The sequence below is a fragment of the Mustela nivalis genome (genome assembly GCF_964662115.1).
Source record: "Mustela nivalis genome assembly, chromosome: 6".
NCBI lineage: Eukaryota > Metazoa > Chordata > Mammalia > Carnivora > Mustelidae > Mustela > Mustela nivalis.
The window spans coordinates 151872839-151889661 of NC_139025.1; the positions used below are offsets into that span (position 1 = coordinate 151872839).

The 16823-nt window shown below is 52.3% G+C and overlaps 1 protein-coding gene across 1 annotated transcript in view; it reads left to right on the forward strand.

Annotated features, from left to right (window-relative positions):
• PDE8A (phosphodiesterase 8A) overlaps positions 1–16823 on the forward strand; it is a 145417-nt gene that overhangs the window by 94017 nt on the left and 34577 nt on the right. Inside the window, exons 7-11 of the mRNA XM_082736149.1 lie at positions 1942–2020; positions 3407–3544; positions 8735–8823; positions 10426–10477; positions 10578–10620. Coding sequence (XP_082592275.1) covers positions 1942–2020; positions 3407–3544; positions 8735–8823; positions 10426–10477; positions 10578–10620 — 401 coding nt within the window. The remainder of the gene's footprint in view (positions 1–1941; positions 2021–3406; positions 3545–8734; positions 8824–10425; positions 10478–10577; positions 10621–16823) is intronic.

Here is a 16823-nt window from a genome sequence, read left to right on the forward strand (position 1 = left end):
ATAGCCAGTTACAGAAGTAATCCGAGTATCCATCAGTAGGTAAGTGGCTAAAAAAAGATGTTTTACATATATATATATTCATTCCGTAATGTGTGCGTGTATACACACACACACACATATATATATAATGGAATATTATGCAGCCATAAAAAGAATGAAATCTTGCCCTCAGACAAAGATAATTAAGTGAAATCTGAACAACAAAGCCAAACCAAACCTAGAGTCGTAAATACAGAGAACAGAGTGGTGGCTACCAGAGGGAAGGGGGTTTGGGCCGGAGCCACAGGGGATCCTGAGGCACAGAACTACAGTTAGAAGTACTCAGGCGGGTGCAGTGTACATCGTGGGGAACAGTCGAGTAATACAGTCAGCCCTGGAACCATGCAGGGCTGGGAGTACTGACCCTCCTTGCAGTTGAAAATCCGTGTATAACTCCCGACTCCGCAGAAGCTTATGTATTAACAGCCTACTGTAGACTGGAAGCCTTATCCATAACATAACCAGTCAGTTAACAGAGATTTTGTATGACATGTGTATTACATACTATGTCCTCACAACAAAGTAAGCCAGGGAGAAGAAAATACTACTAAAAAGAACATAAGGAAGAGAAAATACATTTACAGTACTGTATGTATTAGAGAAAATCCACGTATAAGTGAACCCTGCAGTTTGAACCTGTGTGTTCAAGGGTGAGCTGTATTGTAGTAATTTTGCATGGTGATGGATGATGCCTAGACTTGCTGTGGTGATCACTTGCAATGTGTACAAATGTCGAGTCACTATGTTTTACACCTGAAGCTAATAGAATCTTATATGTCAACTGTATTTCATTAGAAAAGACTGAATTATCTTTCTGGTAACTGTGAATTATCTTTCTGGTAACTGTGAAATTATGTTGTGATAGGAATAGGCATCAAAGATTATACTGCCAGGTATATACGGAAACTGTTCTATAGATATGTGTCAGGTAGTTTGTTAATAAAATTACGGTTGACCCTTGAACAACATGGATTTGAACTGCACAGGTTCACTTATATGTGGATTCTTTTTACTAAATACCTATAAATGTATTTTCACTTCCTTGTGATCTGTTTACTAGCATTTTCTTTTCTCAAGCTTACTTTATTGTGAGAAGCAGTGTATGTATGTATGTATGTGTATTTATATATATATATATATACACACACACATATATATATATGGCATATAACATACAAAATCTGTGTTAATTGACTGGTTATATTATGGATAAAGCTTCCGGTCTACAGTAGGTGTAGTCTACTAGTATTTAAGTTTCTGGCGAGTCCAAAGTTACATGCAGATTTTTTTGACTGCACAGGGGGTCGGCACTCTTAACCCTGCCTTATTCAAGTTAACTGTATGGATTAAGGTTAAGGTTGACTTTTCTGGATTTGGTGATGGTTATTATCTTTTTAAGTTTATAATTTGTTATGATTTCTTTCCTCTTTCCAGATGCATATACTTCTTTACATTAAAAAAAAAAAAAGAATAACAAGTGACTGACAGCCTCCTTTCTGTTGGGCTCTATGCAGGATTCTTGATTCTCTTCTCTCCTGTAGTCATCAGGAGACTAGGGAAATGGGGAGAAGGCAGGCTCGAGAGGTTCAGTCCCGTGCGCAGGGGCACAGAGCGGGAGAAGGGCTGTGATCTGGCCTGGCGTGTGTCCCACCCTGTCCTCACGCTGGAAGTTGGGGGGGGGCATCCATTGTGCGGAGTCATGGTCGCAAGTAGCATTGTTGTGGAACATATTTCTTTTTTAATATTTCCCTCCTTTTTCTTGAGTTAGTATTTATTACTCTTATCCTCAAATGAAAAACACATTTAAATAAGTCAATAATGCAATAACCCAAGATTGTATTATATTTTTTGTAGTATTTACATTAATTAGTCCCCCCCCCCTTTTTTTTCCTACCCATTAAGGGCTTGTAACTCAGTATTCACTGCATTAGAGAAAAGTCAAGAAGCAATTGAAATTACAAGTGAAGACCGCGTTATACAGGTTTGTCATTTGGGAAGTTTGTTTTTCTGAATTTCTGGTATTGTTTCTTGTTTTAGGATTGAACCTCTCCAGTATGATCTTTTTTTTTTTTCTTCTTCTTGAAGTTAAGGAGACCAAGTTTTCCTTAGAGGATTATGAGAACAAAATCTAAAAATACATAATTATAATTTAAAGTTCCTGATAGATAAGAAAAATTACTAATAATCACTAAGGTGCTAGAAAACATTCTGTGGAAATGCCACATTTGCATTTACTGCTCACCTTTCCGTTTGCTTATTTAGCAAGAGGAGACTCTTATCCAGAGGGATTACCACTGCCGTCTGCAAGCTCTGGCCTTTCTCCCTATTTTTGAAGAGAGCTTACACCTATAGAAATTTATTAGAAACTACTCAGAATTATCAGAATAACCTAGTAGTTGCTGAACAAAAGCGGCTTCATAGAAGCGGCTTGAGATAACATGGCTTGTACTTTTAGAGAGCAGAAGAGGGCTTGTGCTGAGGAAACGCTCTTCCTGTCCCTCCGGAGCAGGCCCGCTCTTCACTGTAACTTGCGACTCGCTCAGGAGAGAGAGGCAGCCTGGCGGGTGCTGGGGGCGCTGGCTGGGGGCAGCCTGGTGGGGGGTTTGCAGACAGCCACCAGGCCGACCTAGCTGGGCGAGGTCAGGCGGTCTCCCAGCTGTGCAGACGGCAGTGGGAGTCATGCTCCCAGCAGCCTGCCTTCTGTCAGGAGGTTCTCAGTGGGTGCGTGTGTGCCGAGGGCTCCCTGCCATGTCTAGCAAGGAACACAGACCTTAAGTGCTGTCAGTTACTGCTTTATCAGGCACAACTTCCCTGTACGTTTTCTTCTAGTCGTCTGGTTCTCCCTGAAATCCAGCCACACGGCCTGACCTCTGTGAACACTTCCCAGTTTGCAGCCTGCTTTCCCAGCACATTCCTCGTGTATCACATGAGAGAGGCCACCTAGAGGTTTCCTTCCCATTAAACAGATGCACAGACTGAGACTTACAGGCTTAGGTGACTTGCTGGAGTCACCTTGGTGCTTCAGTCTACTGCATTGTCACCCAAAAAATCCTTCTGTAGCTCCTTGGGCCTGTCCCCACGTGGCTTCTTTCCTCTGTTGGTGTTCAAGGGGGATGGGGCCAGCTCCTCTCTCCGGGGCCCCAGGGCCCAGAGCAGACCAGCCAGGTGTCCCCAGAACAGAGGCTTCTCTGGACTCCAGGGATCTCCTGGGGCTATGCTTTTATGGCTTTCAAACTGTCATGGTTAAGCTCCAGGCCCCTGAGCTTTTGGGGCAGAAAATGTGAGAGCTTGGGTGAATGCCCTTGGTAGTCCTCTTTTCAAATTCTCTTTTAATTTGCTTGATGTTGTTTCTCTTGTCTCCCCCCAGTATGCAAATCCTGCATTTGAAACAACCATGGGCTATCAGTCAGGTGAATTAATAGGAAAGGAGTTAGCAGAAGTGCCTATAAATGAAAAAAAGGCTGATTTGCTCGATACTATAAATTCGTGCATCAGGATAGGCAAGGTAAGTAAGAGGTCAGTACCTTTTTTACTTTCACGTAACAAAGAGGAAGAGTGTGGCATGTGCCAGGTAATGTGAGTCTCACTCTTCCCTGGAGCCCGGGGAGGTACCGGTGGTGGTGTCCCTGCTACTCCCATTTTGCAGATGAGGAAACAAATATCAGGGAAGTGTAGGGTATGATTAGCTGTTATGCAGAGTAACTTTGATTGACACTTGAAATCAGTGTCTTTTTCTCTGTAATAAGTAAATTGATCTTGCTAATAATGGATGGTCCCAGTGGTAGATGTTGGCACGTGCGTTTGGGCAGAGGATTGCCAGTGAGGTCCCAGAGTCTCAGAACACATCTGAGCCCAACAATTCTCTGAGCCTCGTGCATGTGTTCAGCCGTTTCTGGAGTGCCTCCTGCGGGCTGGCGCTCTGCTAGGTTCTGGTCTAGAAAGAAGAGTGAACATAAACTGCTGCCTTAGAGAACTCCTGTTCCAGACCGTGAACATGACAGGTCATTTTATTGTGGTGCTGGAGGGTCAGGTGGGAGGAAGGCAGGCTCAGTTTGCAAGGGTATTTCTCGGAGCACTGGCTTCTGCTAGCCCGTCACAGTTACTAGGTTTTCATGTGTGATGACAAGAAAAAGGCTACTGCTTTTCAGAGTCCTTCTTGCTGGGCTCTAAAAAACTTACTGAAGTTGAGAGACTGTTGATCTGATTACGCAAAACACTTGAACGCTAGTGACCTGCTGTCTGGCCTGCTGTCCTGTGGCATCCAGCCAACACCTTCCCCGTAGCCCAGCAGAGCAGTCTGCCATAGAGAGGGCAGAAGGGCTCTGCAGAGCCTGTACCCCACTGTACCTGGGCTCTTGAGATGCTGTTCGCGGGCTTGTGTCCTTTTGGTCTCCTCTGGCCCTGAGCGCACCAATTTGTCTTGCAGTGAAAACAAGGAGAGGGCAGGCTGGCTGTGAGGGCCCAGTGACACACTCCCAGGAGAACAAAAGAAGTGGGCACTAGCCGAACCCCATTCTGCCTCCACCTTTCTGTCAAGGATGATGATTTTCTTGCAAGAGAGAGTAGCAGGTCCTCTGGAAAGTGCACTGAAGGATGAGATGGATGAAGAGCCCATTGGGGGGGCTCAGGCACCCCGGGTTCCCTCGCTCACTGAGAAGGGGCATTCTCAGAAGGCAGTGACCAGACAGCAGTCTCGCACCCAAAAGCCGTGGGGGGCTTTCCCATGGCCTTCCCAGTCCTGCTAGAGAAGGGGTCAGCCGGTGGTTTTGTTGTGAGGGCCAGCTGGGCAGGAGCCAGAGAGGACGGCTTTCCTGCGCCTTGATCTGACCACAAGAACACTGGGGCATCCCACCATCATGGAGGAGAGCGAGGGGAGAGGAGAGGGGGCGGTTAGGGGCACGTGAGGCCGTGGGATGCAGCCAGATCCCTGTGAAGAGCATCTCGCCTACTAAGTAATATGCCTGGCACCAGTACAAAGGGCCTCAAGCTTGAACAGCAGGAGACCTGTTCTATAAAATCCATGTTTGTTGTGAGCAGAGAATCTGAAAGATTATCATATTACTGACTTCCATATCTCTTGATTTCAAAAAGGAGCCTGCTTATTGATTTGGCATATCTTGGAGTTCCTAGGGTAAAAGAGCAGCCAGTGGCCTTTGGCGGCGCCCTGCTGGTTCGTGGCAACCCTGCAACAGGACTGGCCGCTTGGTTGGGCCCAGTTTTGGGAATGAAAGAATATGGGGCCTTTCTGATTGAGTCTCCCAAGGGAGGGAGAAGCAGGGCGACTCTGGCCCTGGGCTCAGTGGGGAGAGCCCAGAGGTGCCCTGGGAACAGGAATGGGGACTCAGGAGGTGGTTAGCCCCTTTGGCGGGGGCTTTGGAGGGTCAGAGTCCAGGTGGGCAGAGAAGAAGTCCGACGCTGCTCCAGCGGAGAGCCCACAAACAGACTCTGCACGGCCCCTCCAGCTGGTGCTCTCAGCCAGGGGCTCCTCTCCAGTGAGGCATCGCTGCCATCAAGTGACCTTGGTTTTCGGCCTCCACGCTCGTATGCTTCTTTGCATCACCGTGTACATCCTTCCCAATGGCCTCCCTTTCCTCATCCCGAAGACTTCCCTGGCAGGGCTCTAGAACCCATGCTCTCCTCTCCTCACGCACCTGAGCCTTTCGGGGGCTCTTCCCTTGGACACTGTGTCTTGCAGGTGCCGGGGGAATGTCAGGGCTCGACACCGGCCTGCACCTGAAGCGTAGCTGCAGAGGCGAGTGTTTGGAAACTTGGAGTTCCCATGGTTCCTCTGCTTTCCTCCCTCGTAGGCTCCCTGCTTCTCCGGACTCTTCTTCCCGTTTCCTCCCAGGTGTACAGGGTTCTTTGTCCCTGCTCTGCCCAGAAAGCTCCTTGTTCGGTGAGGCCCCTTGGCTGCTCTGCAGGAGTGGCCTGCTCCTCCCACTCCGAGCAGGGTCATGAGCAGCTTCCCGCCGCCATCCTGAAATTGCCTTGTCTAACAGCAGTTTCCCCTCGTCCCCCCAATAAAAAACCCATCCTCTCCAGCCTCTGTGGTCTCTGCTTGTCGGCCTCCTGTCCCTGAACTCTTCCCTGGACTCTGTTCCTGGAGTGGTTTTGCTTCCTCTCTACCCTTCAGTGTCCATTTCATCCCTGAGCTGTGGTGTCTGTTAAACCTGCATCTGAGTGACGGCCGCCTGGGCCTGACCCTCACGGGGCCTCTTCCCGCCTCCGGACGGTGCTGGCTGAATCCAGTCCGCGCACGCGGCGCTCCAGAGTGGTCAGTCTGATCTGGTGCAGAGTTCCCGTCCCTCGGCCTGGCTGCAGGGATTCTACGCTCTGACCTTGGCCTACCTTTTCCATTCAGGGAACCGAAGCCCCAGTGACCTTGACGGTTGACTGTGAGCAGGCCCTGCGCCAGCCCTGGGGCCAGAGCAGCCCGTTGATTGGGCGCCCAGAGGGGGCTGTCGCAGCGGTCGGAGGAGCCCAGCTCGGTGTTAGCCTGCCCTGGGACAGAAGCGGGGTGTGGGCCTTAGTACAGTTCTGGCAGGAGCCCGGCCCAGGGAGGCCTGTGCAAAACCACCTGGGGCGGAAACAGGCCATTTACTGAATGTTTGCCACATGTCAGGCTTTGCTGACTTTCTGTGCGTTACCAGATGGAATCTTCCGTCATTGCATTCTAAGGCAGTACTGTATTATTCTCAAGATCTGAAACTCATATATTTATGAGAGGTCAATATCAATCTTTTTTTAAAGATTTTATTTATTTATTTGACAGATCACAAGTAGGCAGAGAGGCAGGCAGAGAGACAGAGGGAAGCAGGCTCCCCGCGGAGCAGAGAGCCCGATGCAGGGCTCGACCCCAGGATTCTGAGACCATGTCCTGAGCCAAAGGCAGAGGCTTTAACCTATTGAGCCACCCAGGTGACCCGAGAGGTCAATATTTTTGATAAGAAGTAGGATCTGTGCTAAGTAACTATTTTTTATTTCTGTTAGTGACTGGAGAACTTAGAGGCAAAGCTGTTCTCCAAGCAGAGGCCCTGGCTCGCTTGCCCAGTTCCTCAGCCAGAACACAGAGCTCTGGTTCGACCGGCTTATTCCTCTGCTTGGGATCTGGTGGCTGCTCCACGTCTCTTCAGAAAGGATTAGAGGAGAAAGCCGTGCAGATAGACTTTAAAGTGCTAATTGATGGATGGATTGAATTGGCCTCCCATTTTTCTCCCTCTCATTTATGTAACAGCTCTATTGAGAGAATTCTCTATTGAGAATAATCGAGAATTCACATACTATACAACTCACCCATTTAAAGTCTATAGTTTAGACTTTAAACTACGGTGTTGGGTCTATTCACAGAGTTTTGCAAACATCACTACAGTCAGTTTCCCCCATTTTTCTCGATAGTGAGCTTCAGAAGTAAGTCTTGTACCTGTCTGCTGCAGCCTCCCGCAGTGGGTACGCAGGCTGTGGATACGGAAGGCCAGCGGTAGCTTCCAGTCTAGGGACCCCTGTTTAGCCCTTGCCTGCCACAGGCCATTCTCCTCTCAGAACTGTAGTGCGTCAGACCCTCACCTCCCTTCTGTCCCGGGGCCAGTAAGCATGGAGCTGGGCTCTTGGGCTGTCTCTTACTTCAGTCCTTCCTTGGCGCACAGTGTTTTACAAGTATACTGGGCACCAGGAACCCTCCTTTGCTTCTGTCAGAATGTCCTGGTTTCTGCTGAATCCACTTTCTCAGAGGAGCCTGAAGAGGAGATCTCTTGTGGGCATTTGCATGGAGGTTGCTGGGCTGTAAGCATGGAAGGTTCTAGAATGGACCCTGTGTGAGTGTTTGGACAGGAGAGTTGAGCTAGGCCACCAAGGCTGCCATGGTGGTCTGCTTCCTGCCTCAGTCAGCACCAGATCCTAAGGGATCTAGAAAGTCCGGAGAACACCCTAAGAGGAGTGTCCTGTAGTGGATTTTAGGGCTCTTCTTAGCTTAAGGAACTTGGTAACCCTTGGAGGAATTCAGAACATTTTAGGTGGTGACAAAATCCAGCTCCATCCCAGTCTTCTCCACTCTGCCCCAAGAGTAGGCGCCACCCACAGTATCCGTTCTCACTGTGGTCTTGGCGCGTGCACGCCGCCTCTGTGGTTTCACTCTAGGATCCGTGCATATTCTGTCTGATCGTGAGAGAGAGCACAGCTGGTGTAGCTGCGTCCCGGCTTTTAAGGTCTCTGATTTCTTCTACCTGAGCCTGGATCTGGCTGTGCTCCCCCTCCACCTCCTTCCGAGGGACAGAAACCCTCACACGTCCCAGAGGGCAGTAGCCAGCCACCATGCAGGTGGCGGCAGAGGTGGCCCCTTCTCTGCCCCAGTCCCAAGGTTCACCCCCTCCCAGATGTTGGGGGAGCTCAGAGAGTCCGAGGAGTCTGGGTGCTGCAGCCGGGCAGCGTGCTTCCCTCTTGGGCCCAGGCCCTCTTTTGCCAGCAGACAGCCCCTAGAGACCCGTGACCACTCACACCATGGCGGGCTGGTGTTTGTTGGCAAATCCGGAGGGGATGGACTTGGGGGGAATGGTCAGATACCCAAAACTGTGGGGTTGGGATAATTTCTTTATAATCCCAATTGCTGTAACCCTGATAAGTGAGTCAGAACCTGAAGTGGAAGATGTTCTTGTGTTTGTTTTGAACGGACAGTCGATTCATGTTTACGTTCCATTTATAGGAATGGCAAGGGATCTACCACGCCAAGAAGAAAAATGGAGATAACGTGCAACAAAATGTGAAGATCATACCTGTCGTCGGACAGGGAGGGTAAGTGGAACAACAAGGTACTCCAGTCAGCGGGCCATGTTTGGCTTAGTGCAAAATTGGCTCTGAGTGCTTCAGTAAGTTAAGAACCACATGCAGAAATTTAAAAGAAAGATGTGTCACAAGGTCAGGTGTCATCAAAGAATGGCCTTCCAGGACACAGCGTCCTTGGGGCTACAGCCTGACCCCCAGCTTGGGACCCAGAGCCACCAGGCTCCAGACGGGCTTGCTTCAGCTGCGTGGACGTGAGAGAGACCCAAGTGTTCCCATTAGAATGTCAGGTTACTAAAATCAGTGGTAAGAACACTAATGGGCCGACTCCCTAGATTTTAAAAGATTGTTAGCTAATTTGAAAGCCTGTGTGTTATTCCTGCATAGACCTATCAAGCTGGATAAAGGTATTTAAAATACTCCCATTTATAGCAACTCTTGTATAAAACAGATGTGACTACATATTGCAAAGTATTATATATCAGGAGCCTAAAAATTTCCTATGGTTTGTCTCAGAATCTATCTTAGTATGGACAGTGGGAAATTAAGAACATGAATTGTAGGACACCCAACAGTTAAAATGCAGCCATTAGAAATGACGATCATAGAAAATTAAGTGGTAAGGGGAAATGCTTAAGATAAACACAAAAATCGAACCGCAAAATCATACCTAGTTTGTGATCTCTGCCCAGGGAATGAGGGAAAAAAAACACAGATGAGATGTGGTCATGGTGGCAACAGCAGCTGCTGAGGTTTCTCAAGCCCGTCCCTCTGTGGGCAGGTTCTCAGTGCCTGGGAGACGTCATTTCGTGCCTTCTCGGGCACCCACTGTGGCGTCCGTGATCATCTCCATTTTCCAGATGAGGAAACTGAGGCAGGAGGTTTCCGGCCCAGGGTCCAGCAGACTGCCAGACTAACCGCAGAGGCTTCTGGCCCAGGGCCGCCGTGCTGACTGCCAGGCTCCCATGCCTGGGCGCCTGGCTGTGCTGCCCGTTGGGACTGCCTCAGGGAGGTGGGTCTGTGTGGGCTCTCTGTTCTGATCTTGGCCTTTTTTTGTCCTCCACATTTTTTTTTTTTTTTTGTGATTAGGAGAAGGGTTTGACACTCCAGGGGGAGATGTGGAAAGGTGGCAGGCCCAGTAAGTTAAGTGAGGAGTTCAGTCCACAGTGCTTGGCTGTAGACCCCAGTTAGGGAGCTCCGTGTGGCCTGTGGCACCGCCCCGATGGCTGTGAGCTCAGGGCTCACTGGAATCTGAGGCCGAACGGCCATGCAAAGGGCTGTGAGGATGAAAACGTGCCAAAGAATTAAAGGCTTTTGGTTGGTTAATATTGTAGTCCATTGTTTAAAACACCGGTGTTTTTTATTGCATGTTGTGAAGACTTGGATGAATTGTGGTGTTTTTACTGAAGAGTCCACTTCTTCTCTGCACAGACTCCAGAGGATGCTTATAGACTCTGGACTGGTTATTGGTGGCCTTGGCCTCAAACAATAGAAATGTTCCCTTCAGAGCATTTTGTGGTTGTGAACGAGATGCTCTTTCATAATACAAATCTGCTGCATACCCGTCAGACTAGAGAGCCAGGAGAGAAATAATGCCTTGTTTTCTACTTGCAGAAAAATTAGACACTATGTGTCCATTATCAGAGTGTGCAATGGCAGCAATAAGGTATGTAAGGGGAGCCCTCGGGGCCACAGGGGTGCCCAGCAAGACCCCCCGATCGCGTGCGTAGACGTTCAGAACTAATGGCTTCTACATTCACTTTTAGGCTGAGAAAATAACTGAATGTGTTCAGTCTGACCCTCATACAGGTATGGTGCTCCACGTTCATTCTTAGGGGTCCTTAGACTTGTGAAACAGATAACAACAGACCCTTACTCTGCTGAGCTGTCCTCGTGCCCAGGGGGACTGTGGCTTCCTGGCACTGCGGCACTGGGTCTCTCCTAACTCCCCAGGCTGGTTTCTGAGCCGAAGGGCCTGAGCACTTGTAGGCATTCTGACACGTGTCCTGGGGAGGGTCTCAGCCTGTGGGGAGAGAACTGGTCCCCTCAGATGCACGAACTTAGGTGAAGAGTGTTAGTGAATAGTGACTTGTGGGCTTCCCCTGCGCTGTACAAGGCCACAGTGTTGGGTTTCAGACCACAGACGGCCCTCAAGCAGGGACATCTGCGTCTCCTGACAAGAGCCCCTCCAGCCGAGGGGGAGGTCGCTGGACCCCGTCAGATTGGCTCTCCTGTCCCCTGTCGTGCCTCGGATACCACCCACTCATCCCCATGTCGTGTTCCTGCACGTGTTTTTTGCTGGCCTGGAATGTGCCCAGCATATACTGGGGCCTCAGCAAGCCACCTTCCTCTTTGGGCGGTCCCCGGTGACAGGCCAGGCTGTGACGGGGTCCAGCTCCCGCAGCTCCACACCAAGGCTGTGTGTCATACCCGAGGCGGTTTGACAGCTGCCTGCTGGGGCCGGGTGGCACTGGGGTCACCCAGCTTCCCTGTAGGAGCGTCCGCCCCTTAGCTGTTCTGCAGCACCAGAGCATTCATTCATTCATTCCAGGACTGCGTCCCTTGTGTTTTTCTGAGCGTTTACTCTGCACAAAACCCCCTGCACAAAATGTCAACGTATTTAATTGAAGCCTTGCAGTGAGCCAGTGGGTAGACAGTTTGTGGATGAAGTTCCCTTTGGGCTAAATGATTTGCCCAAGGATAGTCCATCTAGGACATGGTAGAGCTGGCACTGGAATCCTGATGGCCCGCTCCCTCCAGGGCCAGGCAGGGCTTTCACCTGGAAAGAGGAGAGACCTGTCGATAGTCGGGGGAAGAGCAATGATAAAGAGTGTTGAGTAGTGGGTGGGAAAGGGCTAGTGGTACCATGGTGACCCCGAGGAGGAGGCGAAAACTCCAGTGAGGGGACGTAGACTCAAATAAGGAGAGGGGTGCGAAAGGAAAAGCATCCCAGAAGTAAAAACAGTTCTAGAAGAGGGAAAAGTCAGAGCATGTTCGAGAAAAAGCAGGACTAAATTTTCACCAGTCAGCATGGAAAGGGGAATTGGGGTTATGAAGGATCCCCGGATGCCAGGTAGGAGAAGAGGTTTTTTGTCTGTAGGCAGTGGGAGTCTGAGGGATTTTGAGCAGGATGAGTGATGGCATCTGAGCTCTAAGAACCTCTTAGAACAAGTATGGAGCAGAGACAGGAATCCCAACAGAGCCATAGGCTGGAGGGGAGAAGGCACTGGCCACGGCATAAGAAGTGGATACCAGGAGGGAAAGGGCAGAGGCCACATGGTGGTGGGACCAGAGAGAGGAAGGCAGGAAGGAGTCGTGGGAGCAGCAGTTTGTGGGTCTGGAGATGGAACGTGTGGCCCCAGGGCTGGGCAGGATGGATGTGGAAAGTGTTCCTCCCGAGGTCCCGGGTTTGTGCTCTTTCTGCCACTTTCTGTTGTGTACCAGCACCCTTACTCCTGGGTTCTCCAGAGAGGTGGGGACCAGAGACGTAAACTCTGGCCCGCGAAGCAATTGCAAGTGTTTCAGGTGTGGAAGTGACTAGGTGGTGCCTGGGAGGGGGGAGGGGGAAGAAGAGAGGGCAGGACGGGGTGGGGAGGGGGCAGTGTTTGGAGGGAGTTCCCAAGGTTGGGGGAGGGGAGAACGGGGAAGCTTGGAGCACATAGAGACGGAGGGAGGGGTACAGAGGCAGAGAGGCACCTTGGCTTCTGCATCCCAGAACACACTTAGGACCCGCAGAAGTGCGGAGTCAGGAGGGCAGTGAGGGCAGATGCCAAACTGCAGGGCTGCAGGCACCAGGATGGAGGCCGCCACGATCGTAGGCCTCTGCCAGGGAAGTGACTCTTCATACTGCAAGGTCACGGGGTGCCTTGACTTGGATTTTTTTTCTCTCTCTCAGAAGAGCTCTGTGAGGTAGGCATGGCTGTTATTAACACCCCTTTATTACAGAGAGAGAAACTAAGGGTCAGAAGGGCTGAATGCCACTTCTGTTGGGCAGGCAGGAAACGGCAGAGCAGGGAATGGACGGCGGAGTCAGTGACACAGTCCTCCGTGTTACACAAGGGAGCCTTCATGCTGGGCTGTTGTGTCACGCCACTGGTCGGTGCCCACTTTGGAGTCTTCCCCATCACACCCTGAGGAGCTGGGTGGCTGTCAGGTCTCCCTCCCCCAGCAGTGTACACACCTTGATGTCCCAAAGACTTCCAAATATCTTGCCTTGGGAAGGCAGTGACGCTCCCGTAGACCGTGGACCAGCCAGGACCCCTGGTTCCACACAGCATAAGCACTTCTAAAGCAGAAAAGGAGTTACTGGACGGAAATTGGTGATTCCCACATTAGACAAAAAAGCTTAAGAATCTGTCTGAGAAGAGCAGGAACAGCAGGAAGCTGGGCAACCCTCCCTGCTGTGAAAAGCTTGCCGCCGAGCACCACGCTGCGCCACTGAGGCTCTGCTGGTGTCCAGGCGCCACGTTGCCGCCAGCACTGTGGCAGTGTGGCCCTCCCAGCCCTGCTTTCCTGTCCCACCTGCTGTCCTCCGGACTCTGGTAGAAGCAGTCCTTTGGCCGGCCTAGGTCACTTGCTGCCGTGTTGCTGACACTGAATGGAGTAAGGGAGTCTCTGGCCATCCCCCTTCTGTAGTGGGAGTCATGGGAAAGGGGGCTCAGATCCTGGGTGTCCAGGAAACTGATACATTTCCAGCTCACGGCCCCTTTTTCCTGGCCTGTGTATTGTTTTTACATGATAACCGTGTCTCAGCAAAGACACTAAATGTGGCACCGTCCAGTTTCTAAACCTGAAGGTGGTCTGGACCGAGCCCAGAGCCTGGCTTTAGGCACACAGAGATGAACGGAGAGTTTGCTGTCGGGCAGACGGAAGCAGTAATTTGAATGGACCGTGCTTTGTACTGCAGAAGGGGTGAATGGGGAGGCACTTCCCAGCAGGGATGACATAGTGGTAGAGCCTGTGTCTGGGACAGAGGGGGGGCTCAGCCCAAGGACAGGAAGAGCATTCCTAGAGGGACAGGCTGCTTGCACAAAGCTGTCAGGACAGGCAAGGCTGGGTCAGGCCAGCTTGGATTGCATCCTGTAAGCAGAGGAGGGCCGAGGAGTCTCCCTTAAATAGGTGCATGAAAAGGGGACCCTTCTGGGAAAAATAGTCATGGTGATGTAGTGGAGAAAGTGAAGTACCTGCCGAGGTACTTCAGGATAACCCGTAGTACGACGGATGAAGGGAGAACACTAGAGACGGTCCCCACGACTTCTAACTTGACCACTGCCTGACGTGAATGGAACTGAGAAATGAGGGAGAAAGAGCGGGTTTGTGCAGGGAGAGCTCAGCAAGTTAGGTTTCCGCTTGGTCCACTGGGGTGCATGGAACAGCCCCATGGAGATGTGCAGTGGCTTCGAAGTGGCCAGAGCCTTGGGGCACAGTACTCCTGGCGGGGGCGTGGGGGTGGCGAGGAGACTGAGCGCTGTGGGTGGGAGCCCCGCAGTAGCAGACAGTGAGGGGCATGGAAGTCATTCGTGCAACCAGGGTTCCGCACACAGCCCCCGTGTGCCAGGCAGCACGAGTCTGTGCTGGCGGGAAACCTGCCCCCCCAGTCTCACGGGTCAGCGGTGGGGTAGCGCAGAGGCTGCGGCGAGGGGCGGGGAAGGCCTCCCCTGTCTGGTGACGGGTGGTGGCCCCGCAGCATAGCATGGGACGTGAGCGTCTCTTCCGGGTGTTCTGGGCTGCTGCCGGCGTCGGGCCCATGGCCACAGGCTGCCTCTGCCGCTGGCAGGACTCGGAGTCCAGCCTGCATCTGGGGGCAGGCAGTCTGTCTCCGGTGGAGGAGGCGGAGAGGCCAGGGGGAAGGAGAGCTGACCAGCGGCAGCCTTTGCAGGGGTCCGTGGGCCCAGGGCAGAGCAAGCATTCCCCAAATGCTCAAACTGTTGAGAGGGTCCCAGAGAGTTCTCTGAAAGTCTGCTATGTTTCCGGCAAGTGCTGCCGGACACTGGTTCTTGGCCTCCAGGTGTCCCAGGTGGAGCTCCCCCTGCCGTGGGAGCGAGGTGGCCGCTGTTCGCACACATTGCTGCTGCCCTTGCCACTGCTCCGTGGGGCCCTGGCTTGCCTGCTCACGCCGTGGGGCAGTGTGGACGAATCGTGCTTCCTGGCAAGGGAGACCGCGGGCAGAGAGCTGAAGTCACAGGCGGTGCTGAGCCCGCGCCCTGGTCTCTGGAGGCCTGCTTAGGCTTTTGTCCACTCGTCGGCCCAGTGCCTCGAGCCCTAGGTGTTTGGGGTGTGTTCACTAGGTGAGGGGCCTGGATTCGTGCTCCTTTGGGGCTTGTGGCCTGGCTGTGAATCCCGCATTCTTCCCCCCAGTGGTCCCCAAATCAGCTTCTGAGAGCCGCCTCCCCCCGCCCCTCGCAGATGCAAGTCGCTTGAGCTTGGTCTGCGCGGTACTGTTGGACCCCGGCGGCCAGCAGGGACCTGAGTGCGGCGTTGAGAGCAGGAAGATCAAGTAACTGAAATGTTCAGTACAAGCGAAAAGCCTGCTCCTCTCCGTCCACTTTTGCCACATTCCTGTCCTTGGTGCGCACGGTGCGTTTTCCTTCTCCGTAGCCACACTCTGCTCCGGAGGCATGAGCAGCTTCCTCCTCCTGGAAATGCCTCCTCCTCTGCTTGGCTGCATCTACAAACCTACCTCATCTGCTCACCGTCCCTTCCCAGAGGAGGACCTGCCTTTTCTCCTCGGGACTCCTTCCGCCCTTCAGAGCGGGTACTGCACCTCCATCCTTGGCTTCCCTCCATCCCAGCCTGACGGTGGACCTGGACCGGACCTTATTTGTCTTTGCAGCCCTAATGCCTGGCGTAGGGCCCAGCACAGGGGAGGCGCCCAGTGGATGTGCATGCAGGAGCGCCCTTAGTACGTTCCCAGCCGGCTCCTGGGGGGTGTGGGGGGCAGCGCTCAGGAAGAAGACAGGCCGGGCTCTGTGTCTGGCTGGCGGGGGTGGGGGCTGTTCCAGTTTTAGGGAGTAAGCATCTGGAGAGATTACAGCAGGTGAGGTGAGCCGCAGGCCGTGACGAACGGCCTGTCTTGTCCTTGACCTCCAGCCGACAAGCGCAGGGGCCGTCCGTGCACGGGGAGGTGCAGGTGTCTGTCGAGTGGCTGCTGCTTGCGAGGCAGAGCCACTCCCCCGGAAGAAAGGAAGGAGAGGAAGGCTGTTTCTACCCTTGTGTCCTCTCTAGCTGGTGAGGAAGGTAGACAGGAAAGGAGCGGGCTGCTGGGAGGCATCAGGGGAACGCTCCCAAAGGTTACGGTACCCACACTGCATCTTCACTGCTTCCTCGGAGAGGAGGGAGCGTTCACCGGTGGAGGCGGCGTGGGAGGGTTGCGTTCCCGGTGGAGGTAAGGAGTCGGTACCAAGGCACAGCAGGTGGCGAGACAAACTAGCGTGAATAGTTGGGTGGCCAGAGAGAGGAGGTGCCGGTGCCCAGGGTCGGGCGCACTGGGAGTTCAAGTTGTAGCCTCAAAATGATGATGAGCCATTGATTGGTCTTCACTGGGAGCGTGCTCTGGTCGGATTTTTGGTTTAGGAGGATCACCTTGAGGACGGCGGGACCAGTGAGGGAGGCTGTCATTGTAATCCTGAGGAGGATTGCGAGTGTCTGAGCTAGGACAGGGACGGAGCAGGGGTAGATTGAAGGCGTATATTTTGCTGAGGAGTTGAGGGAGAGGAAGGGAGAAGGCTAAGACTTGTTTCCAAATTAAGCGGATCTGGGGGCCGATGATGAGTGCACCGGAAGTGCCGAGGGGTGTCCGACGGCTGCGGCTGGTGGTCGGTGGCCGGCTGAGGTGTGAGTCTGGCTCTCAGGAGAAGCTTGGGACAAGAGAGCATCACAGGAGCTGGTTGAAGGAGGAAGTGAGCTCTCCAGAGGAGACATGTAGTCTGGGAAGACAAGAAGGGCTACAGACAGAACCTCGGGATCAAGGAAGAGGGAACCATGAGGAAAGGGGCTGAAGACAGGAAAATTAG